Genomic DNA, 25,816 nt, shown 5'->3' with positions numbered 1-25,816 from the left:
TGGTTACATTTGCCCAGTGTTGCATAGTATAGAAAGAAAACAATGGTTGCTCTCTAATCAATTTAATTATTATTTCTTTCTTTTTTCCAATATAATTATGTAAAGACATTGCCTAGTTTATTGAACCACTGTGCTGGTAGTGAAACGGGGGTCATATCAAATAGTGTAAAGGATATTTGGGAGTATTTTAATTTTTACATTTGAGATGCAGCCAAGATGGAACAAAAGTGGTAATTTGCTCCTTTTCTCTGGGTCCTCTTGAAAGGCTGCCATAATGGTGTAAAGTTCAAAAGTCTTTACTTTTGAAATCTCTTAATATTGGATGCTGGAAGTTTTCTGATCTCAGCATTTCAAACAGCAATATTGAGACAAAAACTTAAGATTTAGGATTTGTACCAGTTGACTGAGAAGCCAGAGTTTGCTGAAAGTACACATCAGACTACACGTATAGTGATCCCTGAGGTTTATAAGCCAATTAAATATTCTGCTGATGTCTCATAATAACATTTCTTTTTACAATCAATACTTGAAATGATGAGACACTCTGTGTAATTGGTGCACATTTGTGATTTTGAAATTATAGAGTTGGCAAGTTGTTCAATAATAAGACAAAGTATACATTATCAAATATTAAATCATAAACGTGGTGAGTAGGGTCAGGAGTGTGAGGGGAGGGCATTTCATCGATGTTTTATCAAATACATTTACAGCTCACAAAGCCATGTACGATCGGGTCCATGTATGAGGTATTATTGATGCCCGATACTCAGTTCTTCTTTGTCTTGTTTGCATGGGAACCAACATTTACCACCTACCTCCATAATGCTGCTGAGGGCGCCGTTATAAGTAATATAGCAATGAGTTTACAGCGTGTGTAAACTCAGTTAATTTTTTTTTCTCCACATCTTTTGGTGTGAATAGTCTTCCTTACCAACCTGACAGAAGTTTTTTTTTTATTTTTTTTTTTTAACGGTTTCTAAATGTCCTGATTAGAAACCATTCATTTACAGAAGCAAAGCAGACCTCTCCCTGCAAAAGTGTCGAAGCGTGTTAGCAAATCGATGTGTTATTTTGAAGGCGTTTACCGGAAGTCCACTGCGTTATGGACTGGACTGATTGTGTGTGAGTGAGGGAGGGAGGAGGAGTTGGGTGTTGCCTCGGTCTTCGAGCTGAAGTCAGGATTCCCAGTCGAGACTCAGTCCCTGTTACACACGTCGTGAGACACTCCGCCCACTACACTGCCACCGTCCCGTATAAACTCGTTCTCCGAATACATTTGACTAAACGGACCAACATGGGAGTCGAAGGCTGCACCAAATGTATCAAGTACCTGCTTTTCTTCTTCAACTTCATCTTCTGGGTGAGCAGCAAGCCTTGGTTTCATTTTTATTTTAACACATTAGGCGTTCATTTCGGTGCCTCCGCCTCCTTCTCTCTGCGCTCAGCGGTCTGTATTGGTTTGTTTAGGCTGCCGGCCCGTTGTATGAATGAACGACACCGGGATAACATCCACGTTAACGTTCCATCTCGTGGATTTAGTACGTTCAACCGTTCTACCGCATGAATAACCGCGTGAGGGCTTCTTTTTTCCTTCGCCACTAGGGGAAACTATGGCGAAATGATGGTTGGCCAAAATAAATAGGTAGAAAAGGCGTGTGTGTGGTTAATTTACATAACTATAATAAACATCCACGAGCTGGTGAATATCATAGTTTATACAGCAAAACCCTAACGTGCCGAGGTAGAGCCGCCTCACGTGTTAAATCAGCATTAAGAAAAAAAAGCAAACGGGAGAAAAATAGTGCGTTTAGCCCCAAAAAGGATAAGTTCACGCGATAGTTTGTTTGTTGTGAAATCAAACTCACGGTTGAACCTTTTAGAATCCCTGACGGAGGCTCTAATAACAATATGGGCCGATAATAAGACGGTAGAAACGTCTTTTAGTTAGTGGGTCTGCGGTGAAGACTGCCTCGCTCGGGTTTGGAGAATGGCTTTGTTTGGATTACATCCTCCACCCAATTTCTGTAGGGTTGGGGGGGGGGGGGGGGGGTGTCTCTCGTGGTGGTTTCCATTTCCTGAGTCCAGGCCCCGTGTTTGGGTGATGGCTCGTGGAAAAAATGTGCGTGTGTTTAGCTTTCGCTCTTCCCGTGTGAGAGCTGCTGTAGGCTCCTTCCCTTCATCCGCTCTACTTTTTCTTTTCTTTTTGTCCTTACAAATCAAAGAGTGCCACTATATAAATATAAACGAATATATATATATTAATTTTTTTTATTTTATTTTGTAAATCTGCGTGGAGCCGAGTGTCAAGCAACCTGATTGGTTGATCCAACTCGTGTCAATCGGGACGAAGCCGAAGTAAACGATCTTAAGCAGGGTGTCGGACGGAAGACAAGGGTGGTGCATGGGTGGGGGCGTGTTGTTGTTGAGACAGTAAAACATGATCTCGAGGCGAAGTAGCAAATGAATGCCTTTAACAGTTTATAATACCCTGACACTGAATTTTACGGTAACCATATTTTTTGTCAGACGGTAAACGGTAGAAATACGTGGTTCACTTTCACGATCGACCAAGAATGTGGGCGGGCCTTACGGGTCTAGGCCCGCCCACTTGTACAGCCGGCCCATCCTAAATGACTGGGAGAACAAATTTTTACATTTTTACATTTTAATAATTAGAATTCATATTTACGATGCACAATAAAGACTAAAACGCTGTTTCCCCACTCAGACAAAGTAAAAGACACGTGTGGAGTCTGGACCAATCGCAACAGGCCGTCGACGTGGCGTCTACGGTAGTTTAGATATTTTAGTATAGAATACAAAAAGTCAAAGAAAAAAATCAGTCGTGTTCAGAATTTAAAAAAAATTGTAAATAAATGCGTCTCCTGCGAATAAAATATTTGTTTTTTGTGGGTTTTTATTTAGGCTTTCAGAAAGCGTTCTGTGTTGGTTACATTTTCCAGCTGTGTAGAATGTGTTTACAGTGCACATGCAGTCACACATGCAGTCACTGTCTAATGTTATAGCAAGAAGCTGTAAACATTGTAGGCAAGATGGGAGCTGGGGAAAAAATCCAAGAAGCCTGAGATCACCGTTTCTATGTTCCCTAGAAAGAATTGACAGCGCAGTGCGCCGCTCTCTCTCATTTAAAGTCAATCTGACCAGCAGTCAATGTCTTCCTCTCTCTCCCTCCAATCGACTCACGTTGAATGAATATTCATCGAGCTAGATCATCCAAACAAGATGGCATCGCCTCAAATAGAACTAAACTGTCAGTGAATGGACGTTTTGTTCTACTAAACCCACAGCAAGGACCAAACATCACAGATACCATGTTTCATTTTCGCAATATGTGTGCCATTTGAAGAAAGAAAAAATCTTTAAAAAGTGTCACAATCAACCAGACGCACTAGTTGCCAGGGTATGATACTCTACCAGTCGGAAACCGTTAAAGGAACAGTATTTACTTCTGTAATTAGAAGGCCCATCCAAAAATGTCATTGGCTAACGCAGCGGCTTGCTGGATGGCGTCACATTGCATTGCAGCAAAGGTTTAACCAGTAGTTTCTACTTTTTTTTGCCAGCCTGTGTTGGCACCCAGACTGACTGGCTACATTAAAATAAATGAGAGGGACTACTGCCGCTTTAAACAAGGCCTTAGAGTCCATTGACCTCGTGCGTGGCTCTAGATAAGTTAAAGAATCAAAGACAATATGAAGATGTTCATCAAGGGCACCAGAATGTGTTTACCATATTTCATGGAAATATCTGATAGTTGTCAAGCCAAAAATGCCACCAAAATCAGTCGGGTTCATCTTCTGGGGACCATGATATCTGAACGAAATTTCATGGCAGTCAACAAACCCTTTTACACACAACGTGACAATAGTATGACAAGACAAAGAATTTCAGGGGAGGAAAAGATAAAGTAATCTGTAGGACGAGCAGAAATGAGGAGGGTGAACAGAAGGTGATTATAAGAGCAGACGATGTCTTTGTTGGTCGTTTCTATTCGTTTTAAATATACACTCTTCCATAGCAACTTTCAGATTAAAGCGGGGGGTGTCGCCCACTCATCAATCACTCTGATAAAGGTCACACTTCCAGCCTCTTTGCAGAGAGAAATGGAGACACAACAGAGGATGTTAAGTAGGTGCAGTACAGGCCGACATGTTGCAGACCGTAAGCAAGCTAGTGGTGAAAGTTTTAAAGTGTTGCAGTCAACATTGGTTCCACGTAAAAAAAAAGAAGTGCAATTGTACCCCCCCCCCCCCCCCCCCCTGTAATGCTTCTTGAGATATTTGCGTTTCTTTGTCCAGTTAGACGTGCATAACCTTTGCTGTGTCATTGTTTCACGCAGCAGTAGACTCTGTCAAATACAGCATTCATTTTCTATGGAAAGTAGTGATGAGTCACAGGTTTGGAGAGCCACCGGGTCACTTCTACAGAGCTCTCCTTTAGAGAAAATGTTGCAGATTAATATTCTGTCAATTGAATAATAAATTATTCGACTCGGTGTCGGATTTAGGATTTTATCAAATTGAAAGGCAGAGTTTTGTCATGTTTCATCACATTTTTTATTGTTGATTTATCCTTGTTTGCTTTTGTTAAATGTCACATTTATTTGTCTTGTGCTTTACTTTTTTTTCGAAATGTCTCCACATTTATATGGCCTTTCCAGATCAAAAATAAATACATTTCTATAACATGTATTATACATGTATTATTTGCAATGTTTATAATGTTTAAATACATTAAACCTTGTAATTCTGATATTTCCAGCGGGCACCTGAAGGCAACATAGCTCTACCATGTTACAATGAACTGTCATGGTCAGGTCAGTATGGCGAAATCTGAATAGAGATGTGATACGTTTAGCTTGAACAACACTTGTTTTTTTCATGTTGGTGGTTTTTTCACACGCCAACTCTTTAAGGCCCAGGAAACCCCAATAGGAAATGCTGTTACCTGCGACTATCGTCCACAGCTGATTGCCGTCATCCATTATGAATGACAACTAAAGTGCTGGTGTTGAAGAAGGAAGCAGTGGGCTGCACTTTCCCTCAGTCTAACTGTTCAGGGACCAGAGAGCTAATGATTAAGCCACAGTTCTACCACTATCTCACACAGATAACAGGCCTTCAGTCAGCAGCTCCAGCTGTCTGCGTCAACACACGATGCGTTCAGGTACCATGTCCATGTTAGAACAACAAATGTCCCCTTCAAAGATGTATTTTTTTGGACTCATTTCCTTAATTTGCATCTTAAAGGCCTGTGTGTAAAGTGTCAGTAGATTGACCTCTAGCTTCTGTTACCTTTGCTATTGAGACCTTTCGTAAATTTAATACGCTAGTATCGGTTATTAAAACGAGGGTCCTTAGAGGCTAGGGGTGGGCGATATGGCAAAAATATCAAATCATGATTTATTTATTTTTCAGGCAGGATCACAATCCACAATCTTATTACAATTATTTTTCTTGTTGGGTTTTAAAGACTATTTTGGAAGTTACTGACCAAAAAAAAAAAAAAAAACACCTCACCAAATTGTGTTCCCAAATTGAACACCTTAAAGTTGTCTTTAAAAGGATTTCTGTTACTTTTCATGAATTGCCAAGTCACAATATGACAAGCAATGTAACATTTAAAAGGCTTTCTTTAATGGAAGCACCCTTACTCTGGGTTTGTTTTCTGCTTAAGAAGGCCAAAGAAACAAAGAACCAGCCTTTCGTGTTGGTCATCGACGACTTCTGATGAGAAAGTGGACCCGACCTTCTAGTGGTGTTAATGTTAAAAGAGGTTCTTGTTCCACAAAGACTCAGTCCGGCACACGACTCCAGTCTAGCTGCACCGATCAGTCAAATGCACACATGCGTGGGCAGCGTGATGGTTTTTACGTCGTACATATGGTAATGTCGCAGCCACACACACACTCACACACACTTTTAGTCGTCAGTGTTGAAGGTCTTCAGCGGGAGTTGAGAAGCTTGCAATTTGCGACACGGGTCCGAGTCCTCCTGACTCGAACTAGCCACCGATAAAGAAGTGTTGGCAACACTCCTGAGAAGTGACTTTTAACGTGACCGTTAATGCATCACGGTGTCTCCTCCTTTCTTTTCAACACGTACTCCACTTTAACCCTTTTAGTTTTTTATTGACTGCTTCTAAAGAGCTCTTGAGAGAGAGGGTTCCGTCAGAGTGGACGAGTCCGGTGGATGTGAAGAAACACTTTCAACTGCGGTGTGCGGTCCCACGGAGTCTGTCTCTTTAAAAAAATAAAAAAAAGGGGGGGGGTGGACCTCCTGTTTCCATAAATCACACAAGACACTGAGAGGGTTAAGAGGCTACAGGGGGGAGGAATGGGGGAGAGCATCAGTGTGGTGATATAGCAGACTTATGGGAACAGCAGACCTCCAGCATGCCCAGCATTCTACAACCCCCCTGTACTCGTGGGGGCATCAGGCAGAAATTGACACCGGGGGGGGGGGGGGGGGGGGCTGATCTGTGCTGATCTCACACTGGATGATACCTGAAGCACCTTCAGAGTTTCTCTTTAAGTGTGAGGATACAGTCACAGCTGTTAGGACCTTTTAGGAATCTGAAATCCCTACACTCGTATTTTGAGTGTAATTCATTTGCCCAAAAAAAGAAAAGAGCCCAAACACACACTAAGTTAAAGATTCATTTGACTGGTTTTGTCTGGCCAACACTAAACCAAACGGAAAACCTTGTGGTGTTCAGACTGCTATCATAGTCTGAGAAAACCCACCAAATATTCACATTTGAGAAGCCGTAGCCACGATGTCCCTGCTTCAAAAATGACGTTAAACATGCTAGGTTTGATATTCAGAGCATGAATATAGCATCAAACAACTATTGTCTCTGTAAAAATATAATGGAGGGGCATCTGTTTCTTGAGTGCGTTGTAATCCGAGCTTCTCTGTGCCTTGTTTACGTAGCCGGGTCGGCCGTGCACGCCTTTTTTTTGCTGCATGTTAGCACATGTTAGCGTGGCCCACTGGTTAGCTAATCACCGCCATGTTGCGGAAGCACAGTCGTCCCCCCCCCCCCCCCCCTCAGGTTCACCTTCCCAGGTTAACACCGTTGGCTCTTTCAGCGCCGTTGCCGTCGTTGACACTGTTAGCACAGTTAGCTGCGAGGCTACGTTTCAGCTGTACTTAACCACTCAGTCATAAGTGGCCGGTAGAGGACCTCTTTGGCTCCTCTTTTAAAATCTTGAGTCTTCTAACTACTCCAGCAGAACATCCCTCAAGTTTCAGCGATTCTCTACATTTGGTCTGAAACAGTTTGAGATCTGTGGTTGATCTTCTCAAAAAGCCGCCAGTTCCTCTGACTCAAACATCCCAGATACCGTATTTTTTTTTTTTGCCCAAATGCCTCGTTTATTACTTCCTCCTAAACCACCAGCTAGTAGATGAGTTACCGAGTCACACCCCTTAGCGTGTCCTCAAGGTCGTGGCTGACCTGGGACCAGCACTGTTCCTGACCTCAGTTAGCGGTAGTTGGAGCTGCTCCAGCCTCGGTCGTGTCTCAGGCAAAGCATAAACATCCTGGTACTAAACATGTTCTGTCGGGCCCCCCCTCTACTCATCACTTCATAGAAACGCTGTAAATGAAAGCCTCTCAGAAATCTGTTGAAACCGTCAGACATTTCAGTAACGAGTAATTTGCTGGGGGGGCGGGATTCTCTTGAAGTTAGTGTGTGTGTGTGTGTGTGTGTGTGGGTGTGTGTGGGGGTGTGTGGGTGTGGAATTGCTGCACTCCTGCCAGTTATGGTGTTGATCTGGTTGCTTGGCAGCAGCTGGCCTTCGCTCAGGAATGGACCTCACTAAGAGAGGAGGAGGAGGGGGGCTGAGGTTGTTTTGGTTCAAATCTATTCACAGAAACTAGTTTTATTTAGATATTCTCTTTGGCCACATTCTCTATTTTGAACGTATCGAAGTATTTATAAAAACCCATGTGGACCAGAGGGGGGGGGGGGTTCTATCACGTCCGTCTGTGGTTTATTTTACTGGTTGTTCCTGTGTGCCTGCTGAGGTGTATGTTATATATAGTTATATTTAGGACGTCTTTGTCCCGGGCCAAACAAGAGGGCTCCGGCAGACGTCTGTCAATGTAAACCGCCCCTGAAGAACAATACATTGCAGCTACTCGGGGACACATTTCAGTATGTGCAGGACTTTCCCCCGGGAAGTCGGTTAGAAGAGGAAGTACAAAAACACATTTTAGAAAAAAAGGGTCGGTGGTGATCTTTCTGGTCATGGCGACTCCCCGCCAGTGACCGGGGGATCGCACCCATCTCCTGCCGAAGGTTTGAATATTTTGACGTTGATTACTACCAAAGCCAAGAAGCCCCCCCCCCCCCCCCCCCCACAAATGTTAATAGGGACAGAATAAGGAGAGAGAGAGGGAGAGAGACAACGAGAGGGTCCACCTCAGACACTGAGGGAGAGAGAGACCGACTGAGCCAGTCAAGAAGAGAGAAACTGGGAATGCTACCAGTGGAATAGTTCGACTGGAGCCCCAGTCGATCATGACTGCTTTTGCAAGAACTCAAGTGTGAAAATGAGAAAAAGCTGATTCTAACAATGTAAGCAGCACAATGTAGTGAACTGAAGCCAGGATGTGTCTGTGTTGTGTTGCAGCTCGCGGGAGGTGTCATCCTGGGCGTGGCCCTGTGGTTGAGACACGACCCCCAGACCAGCAACCTGCTGGAGCTGGAGCTTGATGGAGACCCCGCCCCCAGCACCTTCTACATCAGTACGTACCTCATCTGTCTCTGTCTGGTGGGAAACCTCTTGCTCAAACCTTTGGACACGCCTCAGTAAAAAAAAACATCTGTTGCCACATGCAGAATGTGTCTGTGATTCTGCTCATTTCTGTTATTTCCACACAATGACACTGTCCTTTGTCTGCCAACAAGACCCATGTTACATGTCACTCATTCAAATGGAAATGCTCCCCTATGCTTTTTAGTCTTTTATTTATTCTCATTAGACTCATTCTGCTCTGGTTGTGGAAAGACCGCTTTACGAGCTCAAAGAAAAAGCCATAAAGTCTGAATTATCCAATCTGTTAAAAAAAACAACAGCATGGAGACAGGAAGCCGTCTGAAAACAAAAACTCGTATTGCACGAACAACCCATTCTATGTTTATGTCTGTCTACTTTACTGAAAAGGTAAAACAATTGGAGCTATGCTCAATATAGCACAAAATACACTACACGCCCATATTAGGTAGTTCAGACCACAGGATGTGACATTGGCCTGAATTTTCAAAATATAAGTTTACATTTAATATTTATTGTAGCGTGATTTGATCGTCGATTTCTGTCAAAGTCAAATAAAAAGAGTTTCAGCAGGTTTCCCTTTCACTATGCTGCTTAAAGAAAAAGAATGTCATTAGAAGAAAAGCATGTGATAATGTATCTGACTATTAATGGCCACAATAGGTGGATCTCCTTTAGAGCGCCATGATTAAGATGAATATGATATTAATTATTAAAAGGTTAGAGATGGAGTGTAGGACTTTAACACATAAATGAATAGGGCTGCCGCTACCGCCTAACTTTCTATCGATTAATCTATCAACTATTTTAGGGATTAGTCGATTAATCTGAGCAATGGAAAAAAAAAAATCACCATTTAATTTAAGTTGACAAACTGTAGGCTGTCATGGTTTATTGCAGCACAAAACAAAACGAAATAGGCTACCCTGAAATGTTAAATAGAGTAGAAATATGCTCCCCATTGGTTGTAATCTAAATCGCTCGTGTTCTTTGACAAAATGGAGCCAAACGGGTTTAAAACTCCGCGTCTGAACCAGAAAATGCAGAGAAGGAAATTTAGGCAAAATAAGAAACAACTTACATCTCGCTCAGATTTGCGTGTTGTTTTTTTTCCTGTACCTTTTTACAATGTTTTTCTTTCTGTGTGGTGAAAAGTCGGGCGGCCATGATGGAAAAAAGTTTTAGTTTTCTAGTAAGGTTTGTTTGCCATCTATGTTACTATCGGTTGTTCTGATCCACAACATTTTAGGATCACAAAATCAAATAATTTCTAATAGATATTGTTCCGTCTGAACTGAACAGTTCTAACAAATTATTAAAATTATTTATCAAATATTTTTTTTATTCATTATTTACCTGCTTTGCCTACAAGTATCCCGCGATATAAAATAAAGAAATGCGTAAAATTCTCACATCAGACATATTTTGTGTTGATTGATCGATTGTTTCAGCTGAGCAGAGTCCCGTCAATCACAGCTTCGCACATAACGTGCAGCTTGGGACGTACAAAGTGGACCTACATTATTAAACTAGTGTTAAAATGCGTCAGGACGATGAGTCGCCGCCACCCCGCCTCGCCCAGTTTCACCAGCGACTTGTGACCATTACTAACTGAGGACACGCGGCTCGTCATCTGACTCTGTTAAAAGTTGAACCAGCTTGAACCAGCATTAGTCATCTGCCTCGCGAGGAAGAGGAGAGATTAAAAGGGAGGATGATAGGATGACGGGGTTATTACTAAATACAAGTGTGCGCTCGCCCGTCTCCTTCTGAAACACAGCTACCAGAAGCAGAAGAAAATGGAGGGTGTGTTTGAGTCATTGTTTTCGTCGCCGTCCTCCGAGGCAGCATAGCTGTGGTTGTTCGATGCAACAAAAAAAAAATCAGAGAGGAACTACATTAGGGACTTTCTCTTCTCCAGCCTCAATGATTGCGTCCTCCCCGTTACATAAAGCCTCCCTCTCATTCCCGAGGAAGGGAGCGAAAGCCTCGTCGGTCTCGGAAAAAATTCCTCACTGGCCCTCCCTTCTTCTTCTCCTCCTCCTCCTCACCGGCCCCACCCTCTTCCTCCCTCCTCTGTGAAAGTTTTCCTCTCCCTCACTCCGCCTGGTTTCTTTCCGCCCCCTCCCACCCCCCTCTTACAAGCCCATCTGGTTGTGGTTAGTGTCCGAGTCGCGCTGTCTCACTTCTCCTTATTTTTTCCTTTAGTCCTTCCCCTCCCTCCCTCAGTCTATCTCCGTCTGCCCTTTTTCTCCCTCTCCCCTCTTCGTCCCCTGCTGCCAGGAACGTTTCAATATGGAGTCCCCACATCTGCTTCTCTCCTTTCTCTCACCCACACCCGCTCGCAGACGCAGACACAATAGCCCGATGGCGGGGGCTGCCTCTCACCTCTCTACAGCACTAACCGCACCGTGAGTTTGACGGATCACTTTTTCTCTAAACTATCTCAACTGAACAGAAAAGGAGCTGAACTGCAGCTGAATTTTTTATCAGAGAGCAGACTTATGACTCTCTGTTATGCGTCTAAAAACACACACCAAGCCCTGTCGGCCACGCGGGATGTGTTCACATTAATTCGTCTGAATTAGTTATTTTGTGTTCGTGTCAGCCCTACAGATGAAAGACTATTTTCATGGTTTAACTTGGGCCTACCATACCTGTCTTAGTTGTGTACGGTGCTGCCCTTTAAAGTCATTCAACAAATAAAACAATTTAATTTCATAAACTAAATAAGTCACAAGACTGGAGCTTGTAACTCTTATAAGTAACAGAGTGGTTATAACCGTTAAAACGTACATTAAGTTCATGACAGATGATCACATGTGGTTTTGGGTTCTGGGCTCACATACTGCATACAGTGGCCGAGGCTGGAGGAGCTTCAGGAAGTTATCACTTCAACCACTTCTCACTTTCTTATTCAGCAGCAAACGCATTGAACTGGCTGACACGTTTTTAATATCGCCGGGACAACTGATATTCCCAGAACATGAAACCAGCGTGACTCACTGTTGGGAAGTCCCACAGCTGCACCAGATCTGCAGCGTTTGGTACCACCTCACCAAAAATAGAACCAGAGTCAGAGGAGCTTTCCCTCTTCACATGTGGGCGGGGCTCTTTTGGGGGGGGGGGGGGGGGTGTAATAGACTCGTACAGGAAGGTACTGAAACTTCAGATTAAAGTATTCAACTGTATATTCCGCTCATGATCAAGAGTTGTGCTCCACGTGTTCATTGTCATAGGTTGTTCTTCCCAACATTAAACCACAGATTCACATTTCTAGGACTAGAGGATCACCATCTGTGGGTAAAATGAGAACAAATGGTCTTATTATAATGTAAGGAGAAACAAAAAACCAACTGACCGCACATATTATTGACGAGCAAGAAGCTACAAACTTTGATAAACAACCACAGATACAATCGTGTGTATAGATGATATTGTTGGTCTCTTAAGCTGTAGGGTCGCTGTGTTTTATTGTGTTACATTTGAAGTCGGAATGCCGCTGGATGGTGATCTCAGATAGAGCGGTGCATACTACAAACAAACCACCATATCTGTCATCACGGACGTGTAACTGCACGTCTGTTAGGTCCTCTGGAAGACAAGAGAGTAAAGTAAAAAAATAAAAATAAAAACTTGAAAGACAGATAAAAACTGAATAAAACAAAGTAGCTGTGTGCGAGCGTTTACAGTTTAGTCTGCAGGTTGACGAGTCTTTCGGTGTCCTCCGTGAAGTTCCATCTTAAAAAGGTTCTTTTCCACAGCGTTGGCACCAGTCTGAAGTCAAGACCTTCTGGTGTCCTTACATGGCTGGATTACAGTATTAATAATAAACTACCAACAGCAGAAAGGAAGGCTGGCATTGTATAAGAAACAATAGTCGGATGACTCCGCCGCAGCAACTGAACGCATCTGGATAAAATATTTGGAGGTGCGTTGTTCCGTTAGCTTCCATCATTTAAGGGAAACCCCACCTGGTCTACATGTTGTTTGGAGCAGTGAGCGGATGAAACACAATGGGCTGAATTTCAGGAACGTACATGGAAGCATTTATTTAATGTTAATCTTAATCGTTTCTTTCCCATAGAATTCTATAATAACAATAATAGCTCTACAAATAATTAAATAATAATAGAAGTATTAGATTCAAGTATATATTGTTAATTCCCTCTCCATTTTCTTTATTGGTATTTAACAGATAACACAAAAAACAATCCCAACACAGCCCTCCCCGTCATCCTCATGTGGTGATGAAAAATTAATTCTAAAGCAATTAAACAAATGGACAAACAATATACAGTAAACATTATTCAGATCGAGCTACAGCTACCGTAATAATCCATTTACGGACACAGAAGACAAATAATCCAGATGTGTAACCTACTTTCTAGTATTGTTCATCATGCTTACAAATAATATTTAAAAAATGGCCCCCATACCTCGGTGAAATCTCGACTTACTCTCCCGCATTTTAACCAGCTTTAAGCAAAACAGTACATCTTTAAGTCATCTGGCATGACATGGAGGTCTAGACTCCTTCCAGTTTAACAGAATGAGGCCAGATGTGTTGTGAACGCAATCGCATAATGAATATTAGGTCACCAATTACCATCAACACCAAATAGGGCAGGGCAAATAGGTTGCACATCGATAGTGATACCAGATGTCTCACTAAGGCCACATCTGCACTGAAACTCATAACTTTTGCTATGTTTATGTCTACGCGTCCACACTACTCCAATGGTCATGACAAGTTGAGAAAACGGAGACGTTTCAAAAATGCTGCGGTTGCCGTTTTTAGTTTAAAATCCCGTGTTGCGTTATAGTCTGGACGGGGCCGAGACGGAGACGCCAACGTCTTGACTCGGTCTTTTGAGTCACAACCAGGCGGCAACCTCTGGTCCTACCGAGTGAAGCAGATGCAGAAGTGTCTTTAAACTTGCATTATCTCTGCTGACCAACAGGGCGCAACTCCAGTTGTAAAAATAAGTCTGATTGTATAGAAGTCTATGAGAAAATTACTCTACTTCTCACTTGATTTATTACCTCAGTAAACATTGTAAACATGAGTTTACGGTCTCAATCTCTAGTTTCGGGTCTTCTTGAATACAGCATTTAGTAAATTATGTTCCATTTGGAGTCAAATAGACCATAAAGAGGAGTATGCTTTAGGGCGTGCTTATTGGGATTGACAGGACGCTGCCACTACTAGAGCCGTATACGGTGTCTCTACGTCACTCTTTCGCATTCCGAATATAGTAATTGATGTTCATCGGATGCAAAAAAGCCAAGATGGCGACGGTTGTATTCCAAAGCGCCGAACTCGAGGCTTCAAAGCGGCAATCCACAAACAAATGGGTGACACCACGATGGCTACGTCTACTTCTTATTAGTGCTGGGCAACGATTAAAATATTTAATCGCGATTAATCGCATAGATTTTTTTGCGATTAATCTCATTGTTATGGCAAAGTTCAATAATGAATTAAAAAGTAGTGTATTGCGCACTTTTATTTTAAAAGTACTGCTATATGAACAAAAGGGCAATAACATTTGGTTCACGAGATGCAGGTAGCATGTTTTATACTTAATGTGAATATAATTCATACTTTGTTGGCATCTTATTCGTCTGAAGAAACCGGATGTTGTCTCATGTTAATCTTTCCACTAACTTTGAAAGTCCTTCGCTCGCTCCCGATCTGTGCCGTTTAAATGCGTTTACCGGGAATTTCAGCATATAGGTGCACTAACATGTAAGTGTCTGCTGAGTTGACCACGGAGATCTGAGTGTCTGCTGACTTTACCGCAGCGATGTCCAGTAGTCTCCAGGGAGAGCAACAGCTGGTGCAGCTTCTCTCTTTATTTCTGCCCCCCTCGACCAGAAGTGGAAGTCGCCTTTTCTCTACGGCAACCCTGAAGGGACATCATATCTCCAATACAAAACGATAAACATGAGACAATAATAGTCTGTTACAATAATATTAAATTAAAAATACTTACCTGTTTTTTTTTTTTTTTTTTTTTTTAATTATTATTATTATTATTATTATAAATTTTTTTCCCATCTCAAAAGGCTCAAGGACATTCTCACACACACACACACACACACACACACACACATACATACACAACTGACTATAGGATGTTTGCTGGCTTTTATCCCACTGTTCTTGTCATCCTCTTGTTGTTATGTCTATGTATTGTCTCTTGTCTTTCAATAAAAAAAAAAAAAATTATAATAAATTTAAAAAATGCGTTAACGTGCGATAAAATAATTGTCGGTGTTAATTAATGAATGCGTTAACGCGTTAACTTGCCCATACTTCTTATATACATATACATACGTCTACCGTCACAGCGTGCCTTTCCCTGATTTGTCACACCCTATCACCTTCCAGAAGAAAACAAAACGACGTCAGCCATGATTACCAGCGGCTAATTCAACAAACGACAACGAATCACAGCCGCTGCTGACCATGTCGTCTTCGCCAGCAGCTGTTGGGCAAATACATTCTGCATTTTACAATGCTGCTACTGCCTAAATGCGCAGGAGGCACGCCTATTTTAAAACAAAGAAAACGCATAATTAGTGTGGATTAGAGATCCAAACATTGTCTCCCAGGAAGGCTGGGGCAGATCCAAAACATGTGAAACGAAGTCGCTGAAAATGGTCAAGACTAGGATATATTTGAGATGATCTTTCCACATCTCATGGCCGTGCTGCAACGCTGAGAGTCACGTAGCCCGTCAGCTCCTCTACGGACCGAACAAGGCGGACTCAGTTTGGATGGTGAATGGAAGCAGAGAGAGAGAGAGCATAATGGAAGAGGATCCACGGGAAGATTAAATCAAGGCAGACAGGAAAAGACATTTTAAGTAAATGGAATTATTGAGAGCATCATTTCGAACGAGCAGATGCATTAAATAGAAAGGACAGATGGGCGGTGGCGAAGAGAGGGAGCGACCGGGAGGGCCGAGCGGCACCCAGGGAGGGGAGGGGGGGGGCGTGTCAGACTGGACGGCCACAATGTAAGAGATGGAGGGGAAGCACTTGGTCGGTCTCCAAGATATCGATTTACAAATTAGCCTTTGTGTGTGTGAGTGGCTCTGTGGGTAGAGAAAGAGTTGGGGGATTGGGGGGGGGGGGTGTATGGGAGCAGTTAGTGGTCCAGAATCAAATTATGTGTGAGAGCTGACAAGCAGGAGTAATGATGGTGGGGCTGAGCGCACAAAGAGCTGCACTCCCCGATACGCCCAACACGAGCACGACGTGGACGTAGACCTGAAAGGTCTGGCTGGGGTGGGTGGGGGGGGGGGGGGGGGGGGGGGGGGGGCACAGATCTGTGCGTCTTTCTCTGAGGAACATCTTCACAATCAAAACAGTGAAAATCAAGACAGCGAACACCACAGTTAACCAGCTAGTTGCTGCTTTTAACACTGGCTCTCGAGTTAGCTGTTAGGCTAGCTGTTGTGTCCGTGTACTGTGTTGACGGCAGCTGCTTGAGTTAATTAGTAGTTAACGGGATTCATTTGGAAGCAGTTGCTGCTTGTTTAAAAGCGGCAGGGGGCGTGTGATGTGGTGAAGACGAGTGACACCATTTTAAAACAAGGAGCCCTCAAATTCATTTTCCTTTTCACCATGTTCATGTTTGCTTTCTTTGGTCTGTGAAAGCATCAACTAATCAACTAATATCTGACCTTTCCGGGCCTTTCATCTGCACACGAACACACCACCAATTAACAGTTTCCTTCTGAAATGCGTCCGCACTTCCAGCAGCATTACCACACGGTTAAAACCAGATGTAATCACCATGATAAATGACCTCACCCAAAACAAATCTCTGCCTGCACGTAGGGTTTTTTTTTTTCATGTAAACCACAGTGAATGGAAACTAAAACGACTGTATGGAAAAAGACATTCAACCATCTACAACACAGGAAGGTCTTTTATATGTATTGGACTGAAACCCGCCCCAAAAAAAAGGTTGGTCTTTAAAGGAAAAAACAAGACCGAAGTGATTTTCTGCTGATTAAAGTGATTTTTTTCTTTTCCTCACAGGCTTTTCCAAAGCAATTGATATGGAAGACATTCAGAAAAAATACATATTTGTATGAATAAGTCCAATATTAACCTGCAAGCATCTGACAGCCTAACACAGGAAACACGCTCTGGGTGAGGAGAGTAATAAAAAAAAAAGAAACAAGTGCAGCACCTGTTTTATGTCCAGGATGAATAAAAAATAACAGGTTGAATTAGGGAGCCAGCAAAAAAAACAAATACTCTTCCTGTGAACATAACTGGAACATGACTCACTTTAAACTACTGGCACCGAAACAAGATTGTGCCGTCTGCTGCCCGTCAGACGCTATTGCATGCACAGAGGTATTAAGAAATACTTCCACAGCGGTTTGAAAGCCTTTTAGTGGTTTCCATTCTTGTGACTGCTGTCTGCAGTAACTTCTTTGCCTCTGAGAAGAGGAGGGACTTTGAAAGCTCGTCAAGAACGCCGGGTTGTCACCGCAGCATTCCTGTCAGCCCTCTTATTTCAAACCTGTTAATGTGTGTGTGTGTGTGTGATGCCGACGGATATTAATCAGTCTGTCTTTCTGTCCAGGTGTCCACATCCTGATCGCCGTCGGCGCCGTGATGATGGTGGTCGGTTTCCTCGGATGCTACGGCGCCATCCAAGAGTCCCAGTGTCTTTTGGGAACTGTGAGTCACATTTAAAGGTTCCCTGTGGAGTTTTAGATCTCAAGCAGCGGCATGGAGCTGTTTCTTTTTTTCTAAAGAGTCTAGACCTGCTCTTTTTTGAAAAGTGTCGTGAGGTAACCTCTGTTATGATTTGGCGCTCTGTAAAGAAATAAAAATTCTCTTGACATTTTAGGTGGGTCCCAGTTTTTGTTGTTGACACGCATGTACACCCGTGCGCATGCGGTTGACGCCGTACTCGGCCCTACCAATGGTTTCACGCTGTTCCACTGATCAACAGGTGGCGGCAAACATGCCAAGATATGCTGCAGTGTGTCAGCAAGAGCAGGGAAGAAGAAGACTGCAAGCCAGTTAACATTAATGTAAACAATGCTGGATCTTAAAATACTTTACTTTAGAAAAAGCGTCTGTGCAAATGTTCTGTGAGGATGGAAATGCACTCAACATGATTGTTAGAGCTGAGGGATTCACACAGTGTGTTCTGGTGAGTAACGCTGATTGTGAAAACTCCACGGGGCCCTATTTCATCTCTTGTTTCAAAAGTAAAACCGTTGTTTGCTAAATCCCTCCGGTAATGTGACGTTTCTCTTCTGTCCCGCAGTTCTTCGCCTGCCTGGTCATCCTGTTCGCCTGCGAAGTGGCAGCCGGAATCTGGGGCTTCATGCACAAAGACACCGTAAGACTGCAAACACACACAGGATACAGGATACAATACTCTGCAATTTCTCACATGAGTCAGAAACGATCCAAAAGGCAGTCACCACTGGAATCTCATTCTACAAATAGTTTAATACTAATAATATTAGTGCAGCCGGATCTTTATCTGCAACTGTGCAAAAATACAGGTCGGCTTTAAACAGGAAGAATAGACATGAATTTAAAAAAACGCCGCACCCACAGGGAGGCGTGCACCTGTATTATACAACCACAATAACACAAAATCTATTTTTTAAACCTGTTTCTTTAAGGTGACGACGTCATAAGATATGACAAACAGATATTGAAAGCTTATTTCTAATACCTCAATATAAGCTTTGAATGTAAAAAGCAAACAGAAGTGACGGGAGAGGTTGGAGCTAAGTACAACCGAACACTGCTCACGACCAGAATGTTACAATGAACCTTCATGAGCTGAAAACGCACCGTGAAAGGGTTCAACATGGAAGACGGAAACACGGACTACTATTATTATTATTATTATTATTATTATTATTATTATGTTCACTGAGGGAATAAATCAAGAGAGAAGTAGAGTCATTTTCTCATAGACTTCTAAACATAGACTATAATCATAGGCGTCGACTATTGGGCTACTATAAAGAATGCAGGTTTCAGACACTTCTTCACTTGTCAGACCCGGAGGTTGCCGCCTGTTTTAAAACGCAGTGGTTCTCAGTACGAATGCCCTTTCATGTCATGCGATGCTTATTGTTTTTAGTGTCTCTGTCCCGGGACGCTTTTTTAAGTTTGAGGCTGAGCCCGGAGAAACCTCTGTTTCCTGTTTTAGGTGTCGGAGGAGATGATCAGCTACTATGACTCCGTGTACGAAAAGGCCGTCTCAGAGAGCCTGACCACCGAACTGAGCAAGAGAAAGGCCGCCGCCACCGTGCTCAAGGTCTTCCACGAGACGGTACGAACATGCACTCTCAAATGTATCATTTTGTGTTCAAGTCAATTGTACTGTAAATGTGTTACTTTTTGTGTGTATTTTTAACTAGGAGAAACATAAGATGAACTTGTCCTAACAAAGGACATCGGAGAGTCGAAAAATGATTTGTCGGCAATTTAATTTGAATCCTTTCAACTTTTTTGTGAACCTATTTATGTTTAGCATTCAACTTTTGAAAGTTACTAACATGATAAATATCTAAAGGTCAAAGAATCATCTTTGAGTGGCTTCCTTGTTACTGTTGAGATAGAACTTAATTCATCCTGAATGGAATGTTCCACTCAAACGTTGATTCAGCACATATTCACTCACTGAAATAATGATAAAGGATATCTATGAGAGTTAGCAGCCTAACTCTCCACTGACGTGACGTTGTGGAATACACGACGAGGTGCGTGTTCCGTGATTTAACGGATGATGTTGAGACCGATGACATTCGTTGACTCACAGTTGGAGCGCTTCCACTGTTATGGAGATAAAAACTCAGGTTTATCAGCACAAAAGATCTGTTAGAAAATAGCTCATTAAAAATAATGTAAGGTGAAAAGTCAAGCAAGAATCCCAAAATGCACTGCGGGAGAAAAAAAGCCCCAGATCGTATGTTTGCGGCTTAAATCAATTCACTCTCAGATTCGGGGGTTATCTTTTTATTCATTTAAACTAGGCCATCTTGTTTTGTTAATACATGGGTAATGTAGTTTTTTGAGATATCTGCCGTTCCACATGACCGGGGCTGGGTGTTGTTTAAAAAAATGACAATACCTGTACCCATAAAGAGATATTGATACCAATAGAGTACTTTATTTTCATACTACTTCATTCGATACCCGTCCCGTGAATGGAACCATTCAGTTGCGTTGATTGCCGCCGCCACCGCCGCCGCATTTATTTCCATCAGACGCCACAGGCGTGTAGTAAAGCCGTGCTTTCCAACATTCCGGTGGAATCCTGGCACGTTGAACCGCCAAGCTCCGTCAAATACGCCGTGCCCCACTTCAACACACCACAATCTGCATGGACCGTGAGCCAAACCATACGAATAAGTCTTTTTTTTTTTTTTTTTTTTTTTTCTAGATCTGGGTACAAAAAGATTGAAATATGGGTATCGTTTGAATGGAGAAGTCTGGATACTACTTGGTGCTGGGTTATTTCTGTTGACACCAAAAATAAAATATATATATGGAATACCGACACCCAGCCCTACTTCTCATAAAAACAGCTGAACTAACATAAACCGAAACTATTGTTACATTATATCGGAGACTTAGTTATATCCTCGCAAGAAACATTTGAAAGAGGAATTGAAAATAGGGAGAACTTCTGCAAACCAGTTTCCCCCACCTGAGGAGCTTATTGATAATCATAATAGAAGTTATTAAAAGACAAACCTGACAATGTGAAGTGCTTTAAACTGAGTAAGAGGGCACCGTGTAGAGGACAGGGATCGTCACTGTGTTGCTTTGTGTGTTTCAGCTGAGCTGCTGCGGTAAAGGCTACGCGAGCGCCATCCTGACGCAGCTGTCGGACAAGTTCGGCCTGACTGACATCTGCCCCACCTCTGGGACGTCAGTTGTAAGTGTGATCGTCCACGTCAACACTGTCACGCTCCGACCGTCACAAGATATTCTGAGTTAGATCAAATAGTCAAAGTTAACACGAATCATTATTCATTATTCATTTATTATTCATGTCATCAAGATGTAATGGAGCGTTGGAGAAGAATGAAATGTAACACGCCTCTGTCTATAATGCATTTTAGACGGTACTATAAATACTCCATGATCGTCTGATAGCTCTGTATAGTTATAAACACACATAAATATTCATAATGCTTTAATCATAAACACATTATGAAGCATTTTATAATGACTTATATCACGTATCAAAAGACTTCATGATCGCTGGTCACTGACCTTTTCTTTTAGCAAGGATCAGAGTGTGTTATTATTCCCATAGTTGTAATACATTATAATGCATTATAATCACTGTTATAATGCATTATAATGTGATTACAAGTTACTGTAAGTGGTTATTCTTTGCTGCAAGTAAAGTACAAATTATTACACTACAATTTGTTAGTTGCATAGATATTTAATATTTGTTTAACTTAAAGCAAACGATGACCCTTATAGTAACTTATAATCACATCATAATGCATCACTGCAGTGATTAAAGTGCATTGTGAAGAAGATTGTAATGTATTACAACTATGAGAATTACAATACACTATGATTCTTGCAAAAAATATAATAGAGTGACAATAAGTCATTCTAAAATGCTTTATTATGTGTTGTGATTATTGTTATGAAACATGAATATTCATGAGTACTTATATATTATATTTATACAGCGCTATAAAGCAGATTGTATCGCATTGTCAGCATGTTTATAATGCATTGTCGGCACAGAGAGAGTGACTGAATGAACATTTGTAATGTTCCACTGACGGGTCGGAGACAAAGAGTGAAGTTCTCCCATCAACCCATTTGTTGAATCACACAAAATAACACACACGCACACACACACACACACACGACAGAGCTTACGTCACGGACAGCAAAGCCCTCGACTGACTCTGTTAATACAGAACTCCCAACTGAAAAGGGTCGTACAGAATTTAAAAGAAAAGACTGTGTGTTATATATTCTTCTGGCTCCAGCTTCATACTCAGATATGAGAGCGGTATCAATCTTGTCATGTAGAAGGTGAATGAGCGTATTTTGCCATAATATCTAACTATTTCTTTGGTGTTTTCTGTTACTCTGCTGTGAGGAAGCTCTGGGGGGGGGGGGGGGCCTGAAAAAGGTTGAGAAACACTGACATGACGTCGTCGTCTGTTGATGGCTAAACCAATGGGAGTATAGAGTTCCAACAGAACTCTGCGGTGTGGAGAATCACCGAGGGCTGCTTCAGTGCAACGTCTTCTTGGAAAGATATGCGGGGGGAAAGTTATCTGTATTCACCACTTGTGCTGCACGGGGGCCTTAAACTTGATTTCTTGGCAGCACATCAACATTACTGAAATGAACCGGAGTCCCATCCAAGACTCCCCGGTGTGCCAGGGCTGTCTTGTGTTCCGTTATTTGGAACTTGTGTTTTTCCAGCGCGTGTAGCCAATATCTTTACAAAATAAAAGCACTGGCCTTTACACCAAAAGTAATCGGGTGACAGAAAACATGGACTGAAAAACGTTTATTTTTTGACTGTGTGACTAAATACAAGGGATAGGTTTATAGAAGGCTGCAACCATTGATTTCACACACTTTGCAGCATTAGTTTAAAGTGGAATGGCTGGAATGACGAACAAATTCGAGGGCTAACTGGTCACTGGTACAACTATGAAATAGTACTTAAATACTAATAGGCTAAAGTAAAATGTCATCTTGACCTCAAAATCAGTACAGGAGGCAATCAATAAATGATTGCTGCTTTGAAGCGTTTATAAATGTCGTGTTTTCTCGGTTCTCCTTTGCAGGATTGCCACAAGAGGATCAATGAGTTGTTCACAGATAAGATCTACCTGATTGGTATCGCCGCCCTGGTGGTCGCAATTATTATGGTAAGACACGGTGTACTTATTCCATGAATCCAAAAGCATACAGAAGGAGCCATAACGTAACCACCATAACACAAGTTCAGTAGCTGCAGCTACGTCGAGGCTGACAGCTGTGGCCAAGACACATTTATTGATCAGACCATGTTTTATTTGTATGACTGCTAGTGTTTAGACTTTGAGCATGTTCATATTCCTGAATGTAAGGTAAGTTTCTCTGTTTCTCTTTGTCTGTCTATTGGACATTTTAAACTACTTGGTCTGGATTAAAGGATGCGACTTCTTTGAAATCTATACTGCTGTCAACAAATCGCACAAGATCAAACCCAACAATGTGTTAGTCCATCCTTTCATACTCTGACTGCGCTACGCTGCTAAAGGGACTCGTGCTAATTGGTTCCTACTAAAAGGGTAAAACATATAGTGTTCCATGTTTTTTAAAAAGGCTCTTAAACAGCTGGGCACTGTAGTCTTTAAAACACTGTGACATTGTTTTAATTGAGGACGGTGGTTTCTAATCGGCACTTCTGTCCCGTGTTTCGTCGTCCTAGATCTTCGAGATGATCTTCAGCATGGTGTTGTGCTGCGGGATCCGCAACAGCCCGGTGTACTAAAGCAACGGGCCGCCGAAGGACGGACGAGCACGCAGCGTCTCCCGTCTCGCTCTTTTTCATTTTCTTTTATAAAAGCAGGAAACGTTACATATATTGCTTGCTGGATTTAGTCGGCTCTTTGAGAAGACAACGTAGACCATCCTCCATTGAGCATTTTAATTACACTGTCTTTTTTTTTTTTTTTTTTTTTTTTGTTAGTGACAGATGCTGTTATGCATATTTGACCAGTGCTATCCTAACCCCGATATGTAGATATTATATCACACTGTCGCACATGAATGACGTCCGCTGGTGCTCTAATCCTTTAGTGACGCATTAGTGGTTTTACTGCTTCCTCCGCCTATGAACATGGTCTTATATTCTTGGATTTAATGGATGTTTTTTCACTGTTTTATGTATAAACTGTATATAAATATATATATTAACAGTGCTTTATGACTGCCGAAGCATGCAAATTGCATTGCAGTAGATCCTTCTCCTGTATCCTTCCTGCTCTCTCTGCTTGTCCGTCTTGCTCTAGACTAAATCAGATGATGGCGCGCGTGACCGGCACCAGTGAAGCGCTAGTGTCGGCCTCGCCGCGCCACACGAGAGGCGAACACACACGCAGCCCCTGTCCTACAAGACCGTTGTCCTGCTTCACACCCACGCCGCTGTGTGATGTCTGCAGGAACTGACTAAAGAAGGAGTCTCAGTTATTTCTTGGAAGCTGGAACCAAAGTCAAAGTGACCCGATGTCTGTCGTTTTGGCCCCGTGGAGGTTTTTGTTGACCATTTGTCTTCGGCCGTTTGTTGTTCATTGTGTCCAAAATTGTCTCAAGTGCTCAGTTGTATGAAAACCTTGAAGGAAAGTTTGACCTAGCCTGGTCCCAGACTTAGGAATCACCACCTGCATCACAAATTTAGTCAAAAAGTTTCAACTGTGTGGTAAACAAAAGGCCATTCCTTCTGAGTGTTATCTTTTTGTACGATTTTCTCCCGACAACAGGAGTAGAAATATTTCTGGAAACCCGCCCCTTTGGTGCAATCTTCATTAAATAACTATGATTAATCAAAAAGAGGAAAAAAAACCTTATAAGTTTTATACAACTCTGCACTTCTTTGTGGAGGCAATTTGCTTAACACTATAATCTCTTAAATCAGAGGACTCGGATTGAAATATGACCTGTAACATCTTCACTTGAAGCAGGTTGCCTCACATCTAGCGGTGCTCCTGATGCATCCATGTATTGGCCGCGTGTTTTTTTTCCCAACAATCTTGTTGACCGTCGACACATCAGCCACCTGTCCCAGGTTGCTCAGCTCTGTAGGAACTTAATTGACTACATGCTCGTAGAGGAAGCGCACGGTGAGACTCCAGCTCGTAGCCAGCGCTACCGCAGAAAGAGCCTTGGTTTGGCGCTCTGAAAATCTGGGTTTGCCTCGATCTGGTTAAGTCTAGTCCTGACTAGTCCCGTCTCATCTGACCTGCTTGTGTCGTTGTACTATCCCTCCTCGTCCCCGCTCGTGGTGGTAACTGTTGCAAGGCGAAGAACGGAGACTCCTGGAAGTCACAACATTCGGAGAAGAAGTAGTTCCAGCGTGTAGCTCCCCTTAAAATGCAAAACCTATCCGTGGTATCTCGTGATTAATTATCTCGTATTGGATTGCATTTAATTTCACAAGTGGTCACTTGATTCTGTTTCTGTGACTGTCGCAGGCTGATTGCATTGATGATACTGACCACCGACCACAGGTCGGTCTCACCTGCCTGCTGAAGTTCAGCCAATCGGATCGCTCCCACCCGGTCAACCGAACGTGCCGTTTATCTAGTCCAGTAGTGCTTCTTTTTTTTAATTTTTTTTTTTTTTTTACTCCACCGCAAAATATTGTTGTCCTGAGGTCTGCCACACCGCACATTAAGTCAGATCGTCTCGTGTAACCTCACGTATCATCGCAGCTTTTTGTCGGTCGACTAAATTTAAAAAAAACATGTCTCGTTAACATTTCATACTTAAACCGAGAAACAGTAAAATAAATAGTGTCTTGTAATATTTACAGTTCTGACGTACTAACAAAAATCATGAAGGCTGTAGAAAGACAATGTATGCCTTTTTTTCTTCTTCTTGTATTGTGATATCAGTGTTTGGTACGTCGTCAAAGGAGTCGAGAAAGAAAGGGAGATATTTTGTGGCAGTGGTGACTGAGAAGAAGTCAAACCTTTCAAAGCATCAGCTAGCTTCTCCCCCAGGAATCATTGGAAATAAAGTAAAGAATTATGACAACAGCCACCAGTGCGGTGTTCCCCAATAACGAGGGCGCTAGCTGTGTTTCTCCGACTGCTGTCCGTGTTGCCGCCCTTTTTTTTAGAATTTTGGGAACTGACACTCGGGACCCACTGCCACTTGGATCTCAGCCCCTTTCTACTCTTGTAGACTTCGGTTTGCCCAAATATAAAGGGATTAAATGTATTTTACAAATAAAA

The 25,816-nt window shown here is 42.4% G+C and overlaps 1 protein-coding gene across 1 annotated transcript; it reads left to right on the top strand.

Annotated features, from left to right (window-relative positions):
- The first annotated feature begins 532 nt into the window (after positions 1-532).
- Positions 533-25,816, top strand: LOC142969924 (CD81 protein-like). The gene is made up of 8 exons (XM_076110037.1): positions 533-1,360; positions 8,664-8,778; positions 17,422-17,519; positions 18,118-18,192; positions 19,024-19,146; positions 20,659-20,757; positions 22,661-22,744; positions 23,290-25,816. Exons 1-8 carry the CDS (start codon positions 1,295-1,297, stop codon positions 23,350-23,352), a joined length of 723 nt encoding a protein of 240 aa, XP_075966152.1. The 5' UTR covers positions 533-1,294; the 3' UTR covers positions 23,353-25,816.

Source organism: Anarhichas minor, unplaced genomic scaffold (genome assembly GCF_050575085.1).
Source record: "Anarhichas minor isolate MPS153535 unplaced genomic scaffold, ASM5057508v1 ptg000042l, whole genome shotgun sequence".
NCBI lineage: Eukaryota > Metazoa > Chordata > Actinopteri > Perciformes > Anarhichadidae > Anarhichas > Anarhichas minor.
The sequence above is the reverse complement of the archived record's forward strand: the minus strand, read 5'-3'. Positions and strand labels throughout refer to the sequence as shown.